This window comes from Pelodiscus sinensis, chromosome 9, assembly GCF_052426305.1.
Source record: "Pelodiscus sinensis isolate ZL-2025 chromosome 9, ASM5242630v1, whole genome shotgun sequence".
NCBI classification, from domain to species: domain Eukaryota; kingdom Metazoa; phylum Chordata; order Testudines; family Trionychidae; genus Pelodiscus; species Pelodiscus sinensis.
Window position 1 is genome coordinate 35,664,557 of NC_143060.1, and position 12,824 is coordinate 35,677,380.

General features: G+C 51.7%; 1 protein-coding gene across 4 annotated transcripts in view; it reads right to left on the reverse strand.

The window, feature by feature from the left end:
* Positions 1-12,824, reverse strand: part of HFM1 (helicase for meiosis 1) — a 170,998-nt gene that overhangs the window by 127,883 nt on the left and 30,291 nt on the right. For all 4 annotated transcript variants that reach the window (XM_089780526.1, XM_075936496.2, XM_075936502.2 and 1 more), the window contains exon 12: positions 12,672-12,760. In XM_089780526.1, the coding sequence (XP_089636652.1) occupies positions 12,672-12,760 (89 nt within the window). The remainder of the gene's footprint in view (positions 1-12,671; positions 12,761-12,824) is intronic.

Genomic DNA, 12,824 nt, shown 5'->3' on the forward strand with positions numbered 1-12,824 from the left:
CTGGATTGTTGAAGGTTCCTAAGGAGCGCGTGCTGCTTCTGAGGTGCTTCCGCAGCATGTAGGTTCTGTGAATAGGCGACCCTTTTAAAAAGCTTGTGAAATTGTTTATAATCATCCCCCAGAGAGGGCTCATCATTAAAAACTGCATCATCTGGGGAGGAGGAGAGGTCCGTCGGGGAACCCGTAGGCTGTTGGTGTGTTACCGGGGATTGAGGAGCGCCTCCATGTGAGGCATCACCGGTGGGCGTTGGGGGGCGCTGCGCCGGTGGGATGGAGTCTTGGGTTTCTGGCCGTGGTATGATCGACGCTCCTGCGGAGGCGAGGGTTGTAAGAACCTTGTGGGGGAGCGGTCACGATAGTGCGGGGTGTCTCGCCGGCGGTGATAATCGTGATGCAAGTAGACAGGTGAACGTGAGGTGGCGCTCCTGCGATGGTGATAATACGTGTGGGAGGGTGATCGTGGAGATCGTGAGCGGCAGGAATAGTGAGATGGAGACCTCGAATAGTATGAGTAGCGGTAGCGAGGTGAGAAGGACCGTCTCGAGGATTGCCGGTAGTGTCGAGAGGGAGAATGATTGCAGAAATGTTGTCCCCTATGACGAGGTGAGAGAGAAGGTTCAGGAGAGAAGACTGCTCTGCCCGGGCTGGAGGAAGGCGTACGGACATGGTGTGTTTTCCTCTGTGCCTTAGTTGGAATACTCTTAGGTGGAGGAGCCATTGAGACTGGGCTGCCCTGGACCGATACGATTAAGACAGAATCGGAGAGGTGCGGCGACCTTGGCACCGAGGTTGGGGATGGCGGTGCCGTATCCCCTCCTGATGCAGTAATTTGTTGGGCCGCGGGAGCAGGCTCCGCAGAGGTTGGTGCAACAGAGCTGTGCTGGTGTTCTCTCTGACATATGGGTTGCTCCCCAGCCCTTGAACGGGTTGGTCTCGACGCCGATTGCTTCCTTGGCGCTGGGTCAGACCAGCAGGCCTCTTGATCTCTTGGCACCGGGCTGGCTATCGGTACCGTTTTAGCTGATGGCGCAATGCCGCCCGTCGGTGCCGGCTCCACCCTCGCCGGCAGGTGCTTCGACGGTGCCGGTCGATGCCCCGGTGCCCGTGATGGAAAGCGGTGCCGCGTGGAGGCTCGGTGCCGTAGATGACGGTGCCGACTCCAGGCGCACTGTCGGTGCCGGTGGTACGGAGAGCGTGGGACTAGGCGCTGATGCACTGCGGGCTTTAGGTACCTTATCCGCTCCCTGTCTGGGAGGGAAGCCCGATGAGCTCTGTGCTTCTTCTGCACTTACGCTCCTAGAGGGAGCGGAGCTTTTTCCAAACCGAGACTTACGTGGGACTGAAGCCTCCCGGTGCTCCGTTGACAGGGGTTGGAGTGCCTTATTAAAAAGCAACATTTTCAGGCGCATTTCTCTGTCACGCCTAGCCCGAGCAGTCAGCTTCGAGCAATGACTGCATTTTTGTGGAATATGGCCTTCTCCCAGACAGCAGATGCAGCGGGAGTGTCCGTCCAAGGCGGACATAGGGTCGGCGCAAGAGGCACACTTCTTGAAGCCGGGCGATCCAGGCATGACCACGGCACTAGAGGGGCCGGTTCGTAGAGGCCTAGGAAGGCCACCAATTCTAACTAACAATTAACTTTAACTTTTTTTTTTTTTTTTTTTTAAACAATTAACTGACTAACTATCTAAAGCTAATAATACAGAGAAGGGGCTAACTGGGAATAGAACTAGTGATACTAATAATCTTAATTATCCTCAGAAAAGGAGGAGCGTGGTCTAACTCCATCTGCGACCGTGGACAGTTAGGAGGAACTTGCGCGTCGGACCGCTCAACGCAGAAAAGAGCGCGAACGGTGTGAGGCACTTCTGCGCATGCGCGGTCCTCCGGAGGGGGCTACTGCTGGCAAAAACTTTCCGTTTGTGGCGCTGGGACAAGCCCGACACCTTCAGTGGAGCACCCACGGGGACATCACTCGAAGAAGAACAGGGTCTACCTGGCCTGTAGGTTCCCCCAAAATGTCCATATCAGATGGTTATTTAGGGAGGGTCATCTTAGGTCGTGGCACCGATGTCCCTTCCCTGCTTTGGCCCCCAGGGTTCTCAGATGTACGATGTGGGGCTGGAGCCATTGATGAAGCAGAGTAAGGTGCTCAGCCTGGGTGGGCCATAGAAATAGCCCTAGAGAACAGCCCTTTCCCTTGGAATCCAAAAGGGTTCTGGGCTATTGCATAGGCACCTGCTATTGGGGAGACAAGGAATGTAGCGGTAACACAGGTGCATAGGGATACCTATGCCAGGAACGGTGCCAGAAGTAGTACCAAGGGCTCCTGGACATGAAGGACTCAGCTTCAGAGTCAGACGTACTCCAATGCTGACCAAGGAGCAGAGCCAGACGGGAAAAGACATAGGTTCTAAAATTACCAATGGTGGCAGACTGAAGGAGCTTAGGTCAAGGACTCAGGAAGTGCTGTTGAAGTCAGTACACTCAGCAGTGCCACCTGTGTGGCAGATGAAGGGGGCAGCAATGACTCAAACAGACCCAGTGCCCTATGTTCAATGAGGTACCAAGAGACCTCGAAAATATGCAGTGCTCACATCAGAGTCCACTGACACCAGAGCTGATGGGTCTTGTCTGAGGTGCCAGTGTCAATGGTGCCTAGACTGAGGTACTTAGCCTAGGTAGGCTTGGCATAGTGCGGGTCGACTCCAGTGCCTTGCTAGACCTTTTGGAGGGGGGAACAACCCCAGTCAATCCTCCTCTTTTTCCACAGCACCGGGGAATGAGATTGGTGCTGGGTAGACTGATGCCAGGTCATATTTATGAGAGTGTGGTGATTTCTCCACTCATGTAGTACCGAGACCTCCAATGGTCCTGGAGTTGGGATCGCATCCCAAGGCAGTGGCCAAAGTGCCAATTTCATGAGCAGAAGTTTAAGCCGTTGATTGCTCTTTTAATTCTTGGCTTAAGTCTCCTGCAAATATTGCACTTATCTTTGCACTTATCCCAGAAACTTCAGGTAGTCAGCATGTGGATCTCCACTGGACATAAGCATACCACCCACACCTCCAAACTAATTACTACTAAGAGAAAAACTAATAAGAACTAATCTATACCGCAAAGACCTACAAAGAACTATAAACTATAGGGACTAACAACTCGCAAAGTAAGAGGTCAGAAGCTCAAATGACCATCATTGGAGGCAAAAAACAACTGAGTGGGGTTCAGGTGGGCAGAGGTCTATATATGCTGCAGTGGAGGTGCCATTCCAGAGGGCTCCATGGCCAACCAAATGGGTACCATTAGAGAAAATCTTCTGATAGCTATGCATGTAGCTCATACACACAAATATATTGGAATGCACATGAGCAATCACTCAAAGAAACCGCATTTTTACTAATTTATATATAACATGAAGTCATACCAACGTGTTTTTAAAAGTACAGTTGACATCCTACGAAAAACTGCAAAATTACATTAAACATGTAGGGTGCATCTAGCCTGGCAAGATTTTGCGCAAAAGGGACAATGTAGACAGCCAAGTTAATTTCTTGCGCAAGAAAGCCCAATGGCTAAAATGGCCATCGGAGCTTTCTTGCGCAAGAGAGCGTCTACACTGGCATGGATACTTTTGCACAAAAGCACATGCCAGTGTAGACGCTCTCTTGCGCAAATACTTTTAACAGAAAAACTTTTCCGTTAAAAGTATTTGTGCAAAATCATGCCAGTCTAGACGCAGCCCTAATGTCTCAGAGGGGTAGAAGAAGTTACTCACCTTCGTGCAGTAAAGATGGTTCTTTGAGGTGTGTCCCCGTGGGTGCTCCACATCTGGTGTCGGGCTGGTCCCGGCGTCACAAATCGGAGCTTTCCAGAGCTGTATTCAGCCGGACCGCACGCGCGAGCCAGTTTCGCGCCTTTCATCTGCCGCGCGCGGTCCGGCACCCACCAGTTCCTCTCACCACCTATCTGCAGGACAGAAAAGATGAGATTCCGAAGCGGGGAGGAGGGCGGGTCGTGGAGCACCCACGGGGACACACCTCGAAGAACCATTGTTACTGCACGAAGGTGAGTAACTTCTTCTTCTTCAGGTAGTCCCCGTGGGTGCTCCACGTCTGGTGACTCCGAAGCAGTAATCCCAGTTAGACATGGATTTCGGAATCACGATTCTGATGACCAGGCAGTACTGCTAGAGCTACCGCCAAATCGGAGGCGAGATGCTGCATGATTGTGTAATGCTTTGAAAAGGTGGTGCTAGAAGACCAGGTTGCCGCCCGGCAAATGTCACGTAAAGGGACTCCTTTCACAAAGGCCACTGACGCAGCAAGTGCTCGTGTCGAATGAGCCCTAGGGTGCGATAAGAGCGGCTTTTTATGAATAGTATAACAAGTCGTGATATAAGAGACAACGAGTTTGGAAATACGTTGGGCCGATAGAGGCTGACCCTTGGAAGGCCCTGATGTGGAAACAATGAGGCGATCCGTCTTGCGAAGAGTGTGGGTTCAATCTATATAGAATGCCAAGGCTCGACGGACATCCAGAGTATGTAGGAGAGCATCACGGTGCGAAGCATGAGGTTTTGGACAGAAACATGGTAAAACGATTGGCTCATTTATATGAAATTCTGTGTAGACTTTAGGCAGAAAGGCTGGATGGGATCTTAATATTAAGGATTCCTTATTAAAGACTGTATAGGGGGGCGTAGACATCAATGCAGCTAACTCACTCACTCTACGTGCCGATGTTACTGCAAGGAGGAAGAATACTTTCATTGTAAGCATTGGCATAGCTACCGTAGCCAGTGGTTCAAATGGTGGCCTAGTTAGGACATCCAGAACCAGGTCAAGACTCCATGTAGGTGGCGGAGGCCTACGTGGTGGGTTGTTAGCCAGGCCTTTAAGAAATCTAGTCATCATGGGATGGAAGAAAACAGACCAGCCTTCGACGGGGTAGTGAAAAGCAGTAATCGCTGCCACATGGACTTTAAGTGATGACATGGAGAGTCCAGTCACCTGTAGATGGAGGACATAGTCCAGTAAAATATGTAGTGGTGAAATAACGGGATCTAGGTGCTTAGGAGCGCACCATCGAGCGAATCTGGACCACTTGGACAGGTAGGTTTTTCTGGTGGAGTCCTTTCTGCTGTGTAGCAGGACGCGCTTCACCTGGTCTGAGCAAAGATTCTCGGATGTGCTGAACCATCTATCATCCACGCTGTTAGGTGCAGAATGTCCAGCTTCGGATGAATAAGGGAGCCTTTCTGTTGTGTCAGCAAGTCTGGCAGGTAAGGAAATCGGTACGGTGCTCGGACAGAAAACTGTAGGAGAGTTGAGTACCATGGCTGTCTGGGCCACGCTGGGGCTATGAGTAGAACTCGTGCCTTGTCCATCACGATCTTCTCGAGTACTCTGGGAATGAACACAACAGGGGGAAATGCATACAGAAGTGATGTCCCCCAGTGGAGGAGAAATGCATCTTCCAGGGAGTGACTGCCCACTCCTGCTCTGGAGCAGTAAGCTCTGCATTTCGCATTGGTACGTGTGGCGAACAGATCTATCGCCGGACGACCCCACAGATGGAAGAGAGGTAAGAGGACGTCCGTGCGAATTACCCACTCATGGTCCTGATGAAAATGTCTGCTCAGTGCATCCGCAATGGTATTGTTCACACCAGGTAAGTATAACGCGACTATAAAAATGTTGTTTCGAATGCACCACGTCCAAAGGCGGATCGCTTCTGCACAAAGGGAGCGAGAGCGGGCGCCTCCCTGCCTGTTCACATAATACATCGCCACGATGTTGTCGGTGAGAATCCTGGTGACAGTGCCCCTTATGTGCAATTTGAAGTGTCTGCAGGCCCGAAACACCTCTCGGAGTTCGAGAAGGTTGATATGGAGCATCATCTCCGTTGTGGACCAATGGCCTTGGACTGTTTCTACGCCCATGTGGGCACCCAAGCCGATGAGAGAAGCGTCTGTGGTAATCTCCCTTGACGGCTGTGGCGTATGGAAGGGGACTCCTGACAGCATGTTGTTGGGGTTGGTCCACCAATGCAGGGAGTCCTTGACATGTGCGGGTAGCGCTACAGTTTTGCTGATGCTGTGCTTGGCAGGATTGTATACTGTGCTCAACCAGTGTTGCAGGCACTGCAGATGTAACCTTGTGTGGCGCACAATGATTGTAGTCGCCGCCATATGACCCAAGAGCTGTAGGCATACGCGCACTGGGAGCATCAGAGACTGCAAGACCGTTCTTATCAAGTCTTGTATGATTTGAAAGCGCTCGGCTGGCAGGTGAACTCTCTCTGACCGGAAGTTGAGCCGTGCTCCTATGAAGGTTAGGGTTTGTGTGGGTTGCGGACGTGATTTTTGAATGTTTACAATGAAGCCGAGGGAGCCGAACAGATGTAGAGTTGCGGCTACCATGTGATGAGTCTCTGAGTCGTCAAGATAGGGGAAAATTGAGACCCCTGTTCTGCGCAGATGGGCAGCCACTACCGCCAGCGTTTTGGAGAATACTCTTGGGGCTGAGACAAGGCCAAATGGAAGTACCCTGTACTGAAAGTGGTCGTCCCCCACTACGAATCGCAGAAATCATCTGTGAGCTATGTGTATTGTCACATGAAAATATGCGTCTTGTAAATCTAGGACTGCGAACCAGTCTCCTCTGTTTAGTGCTGGTATGATCTTGGCCAGCGTGGTCATTTTGAAGTGCTACTTCTGTATGAAACGATTTAGGCCTCTCAGATCAAGGATAGGTCTCCACCCCCCGGACTTCTTGAGAACTAGGAAATACCTGGAGTAGAAACCTTTCCCCCGGAACTCTGCAGATACTCGCTCTAAGGCTCCGATCTCTAGGAGGTGAAGAACTTCTCTTTGAAGAGTGGCCCCGTGAGATGGGTCCCTGAGCAGAGATGGGGTGGGAGAGGTAGTGGGAGAAACTGAGGAATCCTAACCCTAACTCTAAGTTTTTTTTTTTTAGGCCTGATGATATGACCTCTAGGACCCATCGGTCCGAAGTAATGGTGGCCCATTGGTGAAGATATGGCCTCAGCCGGTGATAGAAGAGGTTGTCGGCAGGCTTTTGTGTGTTGACCACTGGAGACGTGTTCGAGTCCTTCGCACATAAGTCAAACCTGCTGTTTCTGAACAGGCCGAGCTGATGGGCGATTCTGTTGCTGGCATTTGCGTTGAGGACGCTGCCTGACCTAGATTGGTCAGGTCCATATTGCTGTTGCTGCTTGTAGGATGAATAATCATTTCTCCTCTGAAAGGGGTAATACCACCTGCGTTTGAAAGGCAGCGTGTACATTTGTAGAGTTCGGAGGATAGTATGAGAGTCCTTGCCAGAATGAAGAATGTCATCTGTACTGGAGGCAAACAGCTTTTGGCGGTCAAAGGGCAAATCTTCCACTTTAGACTGCAACTCCTTAGGGGCTCCCGCCGACAGTAGCCAGGAGGCTCTACGCATCGCAATACCTGTTGCCATGGCCCGTGCGGCTGCATCAGTGACATCAGCGGCAATTTGAAGCGATGTTCTGCATGCCGTGAACCCCTCTTGGATGACTGCCTTAAGAAGAGGTCTCTTGTTCTCGGGAAGGTGCTGCATAAGTTCCGGAAGCTTGGAATAATTGTCAAAATTATGATTTGACAACAGGGCAGCATAATTGGCAATTCGGAGGAGCAAGGTTGAGGAAGAATAAACCTGACGCCCAAAAAGGTCTAATTTCTTAGTATCCCTATCCGGTAGGACGTTCTTGAAGTGGGGCATCTTACTCTTGTGGTGAACCACGTCCACTATCAATGAATTAGGCTGTGGGTGATTGGAAAGGAAGTCTAAACCCTTGGACGGAACGAAATACTTTTTATCTGCTTTTTTGTTGGTAGGCGGTATTGATGTTGGGGTTTGCCAGATTTCCTCTGCTACCTCCAAAATAGCATCATCTATTGGGAGGGCAATCCTTCGCTGCTGTTTAGGGTGTAAGTTCTTGAACAGCTTATGTTGTTTCACCTGGTCCTCGATAAGTTGTACCTCCTGAGATTGCGCGACTCGTTTAAAGAGATCTTGAAATTCCTTCAGGTCGTCGGGAGGTGTTGTCTCCACCAGAGTTACCGGTTCATCCCTGGCCAACACAGAAGAGCGGGCATCAGGAGAAAAGTCTGGGTCAGTTTCTGAGAGTTGCCCTTCCTCAAGGTCTGACATTTGAGATCTAGGGAGCGGAGAACGTGGAGGTAACGTATCCCGGAGCGGAGACTGCTTCCAAAGCTCGGAATGTACGGAGCGTGGGCTGAACGACTGACAGGAGCAAGGCGATCTGTGGTGAGATCGAGAGTGCCTGTGATGAGATGACTCAGCGTATTAAGGTCCATGATAGTGCAAATAACGTCCGTCAGAGCCTGCAGGTGATAGCCGTCTGGGAGACGTAACAGTGCTATGCTTGTCATAATAAGCGCCCCGCGGTGAACGGATCGGTGAGCACGAGCGTCTTGACGGAGAACGAGATCTAGAGCATCTGTGGAGTGAGCAGTTGCGGTCCGTATAATAATGATGGCAAGATGACACGCTTCGTCCATGGTATTCCTTCTGAGCCCTCGTATGGTATGTGGACGTAGAAGGGTGAGGGGACGGTTCCGGAGAAAAAACCGGGGAGGGAGAAAGAGAGACCTCCTGGATATTTGATATAGGTGCTGCTGAACGCTGCTCTGAGCATGCAGAGTGATCTGCTGGCTGCAATGAAGGAGGCACCTGGGCAGCAGCATGCTCCTCCAGTGCCAGTGCTGCGGACAGCTCCTTGTGAGGAGGAGTGACTGCAGGGATACCGGAGGCAGATGCGGAAGTCCTCGGTGCCATTGTAACTGGCCCTTTAAGAGGCTCTGCTGAAGGCTTCAGTGCCGGGGGCTGTCAGCACCGGGAGGAGCCGGCCGGCTTTTGAAGTAGGTGCACGGGTCAACCTGGAGCCCGAGGTGCCCGGCTTATCACCTGCGCTGACCCGCGATTGCGGAGCCATTGGCGGGGAACGAGCAGGAGAAGCTCTCTTCCTTTCAGGGGACAGCACAGCTGGGGAAAGAGCTCTCTGCTTTTCTGGCGTGGGGTCCGAGGCAGACGAGCCTGTTACGTTTGCAGGCATGAGAGCCTTATTGAAGAGGATCTCTTTCGGACGTCGCTCCCGCTCCTCGCGGGCTCTCGTCGTCAGGCTGGCACAGTGTGTGAACTTTTGGGGGATATGAGCCTCCCCCAGGCAGTGGACACAAGCAGAGTGCCCGTCAGAGACCGGCATTGGCTCCCCGCACGTAGAACATTTTTTAAACCCAGGGGAGCCTGGCATTTTAGCACCGCAGAGGAGTGTGCGTTCGCGGCTCCTATGTGCTGCCATTTGAATCTGCCGGTTTATTTTTTTGTTTTTTTAAACTACTAAGTTAAACCGCAACAGTAATGAAACAAAACAGTGTAAACTCAAACTGAGAGGAAACGTCTCTCTTCCCTCCATCTGTTAGATGTTTCAGGTTCTCTCTATTTTTTTTTTTTTTTAAACAAAGAGCCCGCGACTAAGGGTTAAACAAGAAACGGGATAAGCAAAGAAATACTAATTAAATGGTTCTAAACTTCCCCTCAGGTAGCCGCCTGAGGAGACAGGGGGAGCTCCGTGTGCGACCCAAGGCGGATGAGAGGAAACTGGCGGGCGCCGGACCGCGCGCGGCAGATGAAAGGCGCGAAACCGGCTCACATGCGCAGTCCGGCTGAATACAGCTCTGGAAAGCTCCAACACCAGACGTGGAGCACCCACGGGGACTACCCGAAGAAGACACTGTGTTAGCCTGTAATTTAAAAAAAACTTGTGAACCTATAGCATTTTAGAGACTATCAAAAAATATAAATAATATCATGAATTTTGGTGGGCAGAAGTGGGTTGTGCTCATGAAAGCTCATACTATTATCTATATTTTTTGTTAGTCTCCAAGGTGCTACAGGACCACTTGGTTTTTAAGTTTTTTTTATTAAACTTTTAATAAGCATAATTGCTGATATCAATCATAGGCTTTCTTCTTCTACATTTAAATTCATCTGTACATACTTCTGTCACAATACAGTCCTATTTCATATCTACATTTCAGAATACTAAAAAGTCACTGTCAATGTATATGTCATAATTTTAAAATAATTTTCTCACTTATTTGGATACTTCAAATTAAAATTTATTTTCAGAGGATTAAATCCTGTAATACAAACTCAGACAAATCTTCCATTGCTTGAATGTCTATAGATCTAGAAAGAGACTTAATACCTAGACACTTGGCTTGTTAATTTATAACTCACCAGCATTCATAATACATAATTCGGTGCCGGCTTCACTGGGGGAGATTGATGGGACCAGTGATCTCAGTGAGTGAACAGAACGCACCGACGAGCACGGAGATGGCAGTGCCGATAAGGCCCAGACAAAATGGGGCATATAGTGGTGGTGCTGAGGCTGAGTGTGTGGTACTCAGTGCCACAGGTGCTGTCGGGGACAGTGCTTTGGGGGGAGGCATTTTGGTGTGGGATATTTTTGGTGCCGCATGTGGTGTCAGTTTGTGCCTAGTGGATTCAGCCAGTGTGGTCGGTGCCACTAGTGCCAACTGCTTTTGTTTGAGCTCAGACTGGGCCTTTTTTTGCAGTGCCGACAACTTAGGTGATGCTGCCCCCAAGGTGCTGGGCTTATTACCAATGCTCATTCTCAAAGAGCTCGGTACCAGGGGTAGCGACCGAGCCCGGGAAACCCAGGTTTTCGCCTTTGACTTGACAGAAGAGGTTGAGGGATGAGTTTTGTCCCTTTCAGCTTGTCTGAAAATTTAGGTCTGGGAGGCGAGTTGTCTCGTGGTGGCTGAAGTGACTTTTTGTAAAGGTATGTCTTCAAGCTATTGGTGCGATCATGGCATGCTCTAAATGTAAGACTGGAGCAATGTGAGTACTTCTGAACCAGATGGGCCTCTCCTAGACACTTCATGCATGCAGCATGCCTGTTGGAAATAGGCATAGCCTTCAGCAGGATTCATGCTGTTTAAAGCTTGGGGATTGTGAGCGGTGAGGGGTGCGATCACCCCTCCCCCCCGGCATGAGAGAGGGGTTCGGCAGACCCTTACACCCTCGTTCCGCTTGTCTCCTGCCCCGGGTCCCGGCTCAGGAGCCCGTGCACTTGGGTGCGATCACCCCCTCCCCGGAAGGAAAGGGGGGTCAGCAAACCCAGCCGTTGTCGCCCGTCCCTGCGGGCTGGGGCCGGAGCCCACCGTCCAAGCTCCCCCTGCGCAGGGGGGTCCTAGTTCTATCGCGTCTCTCGGTCAAAATTGTCCAGAGCTGAAGGCTCCTTCGGGGGAGGGAGGGGGACCCGGTCCCGCCCTCTCTCCGGGTCCCAGCCCGGGGCCCTAAGCGTCGGGGTTTGCTCGCACCCCGACGCGGTAGACGGGGGGTCACTCCGGCCGTAACCCGTCCACCCATGGCCGCCAAAAGCGCCCTGCCCCGGGCTGCTTCCTCCCTTCCCAAGTCCCTTGGGGCCGCTGCCCCAACCCCCAGAACCTACCCTGGTTCAGGCGTTCGAGTCTGGGGTCATCTCGGCGATCCCTCGGGTGTCCGCTCCCGCCGCCAGGTCCATTCCCGCCCATGCCGTCCTCTCCAGGGTTGGCAGAGCGGGGTCCAATCCCCAGCAGAGCCGGGTCTGACTGACCGCCAGCTGCAGTGACCGTCTCGGGAATCCCATGGTCGGGGCCGGGCCGACTGCCGGCCTCGGTGCCGCTCGGGGTCCGTCCTGGGACCTGGGGTTCTCCTCCCTCCCTACGAGGAGGTTTCCCACTTCCTCACTGGCGGCGGGCCTTTTTAAACTGGTCCGCCGCATCGGATGCCACCCAGGGCTCCTCCCCTTCTGGCAGCGCTCCGGCGTTCCCGGCCGAGGAGCGGCCGCCTAGCCCCGCCCCGTCCCCCTCCGGCGCGGCCGCTAGGGAGGGGCCAGCGTTTTCCGGCTGGCGGAGGTGTGGAGGCTGAACACAGCCCCGCCGGCTTTCCCTGCCTGTGCCGAGGCTGCAGGGATGGGTGTGGGTCTGCCCACCGCTTCCCGTGGCGCGGCGGCCCCCGCCGACCCCCGTGCGAGTCGGGGGCGACCCGTCACAGGGATCCAGACATGAGGAAGAACAAAGTCTGGCTGAAAGAAAAAAATGGCGTTCTCTCTTTTTTTAAAAAGGTACAGGGTTGGGCAGGATTCAAAACTTGTAAAGATGAGAAAAACTGAGAAGAATTAACTATTTTTGTTGGGTTTTGTGGAACAAGGAGTGAGAGAACGGAGCTCCATCTGCCACTGAGAACAGTAGAAAAGGAACTGAGGGGACTGCGCTGCACACACGCCTAACAGACACCAACAGCACAAGGGGCAGGGGCACGTGCACGGCGGGACATTGCTAGAAAAATCTTTGGTCGCCAGTGCAATGATGCACCAGCACCCAGAGTGGAGAACCCAGAGGGACATCATTCAAAGAAGAATCTCTCTGTCTCTGGAAGCTTTTAAGAACAAGTTAGAAAAAAAGCTATTGGGATGATCTACATAATACTTAGTCTTGCCTCAGTATAAGGGACTGGACTTCTAGATGACCAATAAATCCCCTGTCAGCCCTACATTTCTATGGTTAACAACTGCAAGAAAAAGAAAAATACCTTTGTTTCTGTTCAATAGTCATAACAAATTTAGCATCTTTTGCAATAACTGAAGCAGCCTGCTGTACTCCTTTCCTTGTGGCACAAAACTATAAAAAAGAAAATACCTTTATGTGTTAATTGTACTATGAAAAGCCCCAAGAATTTCAAAAG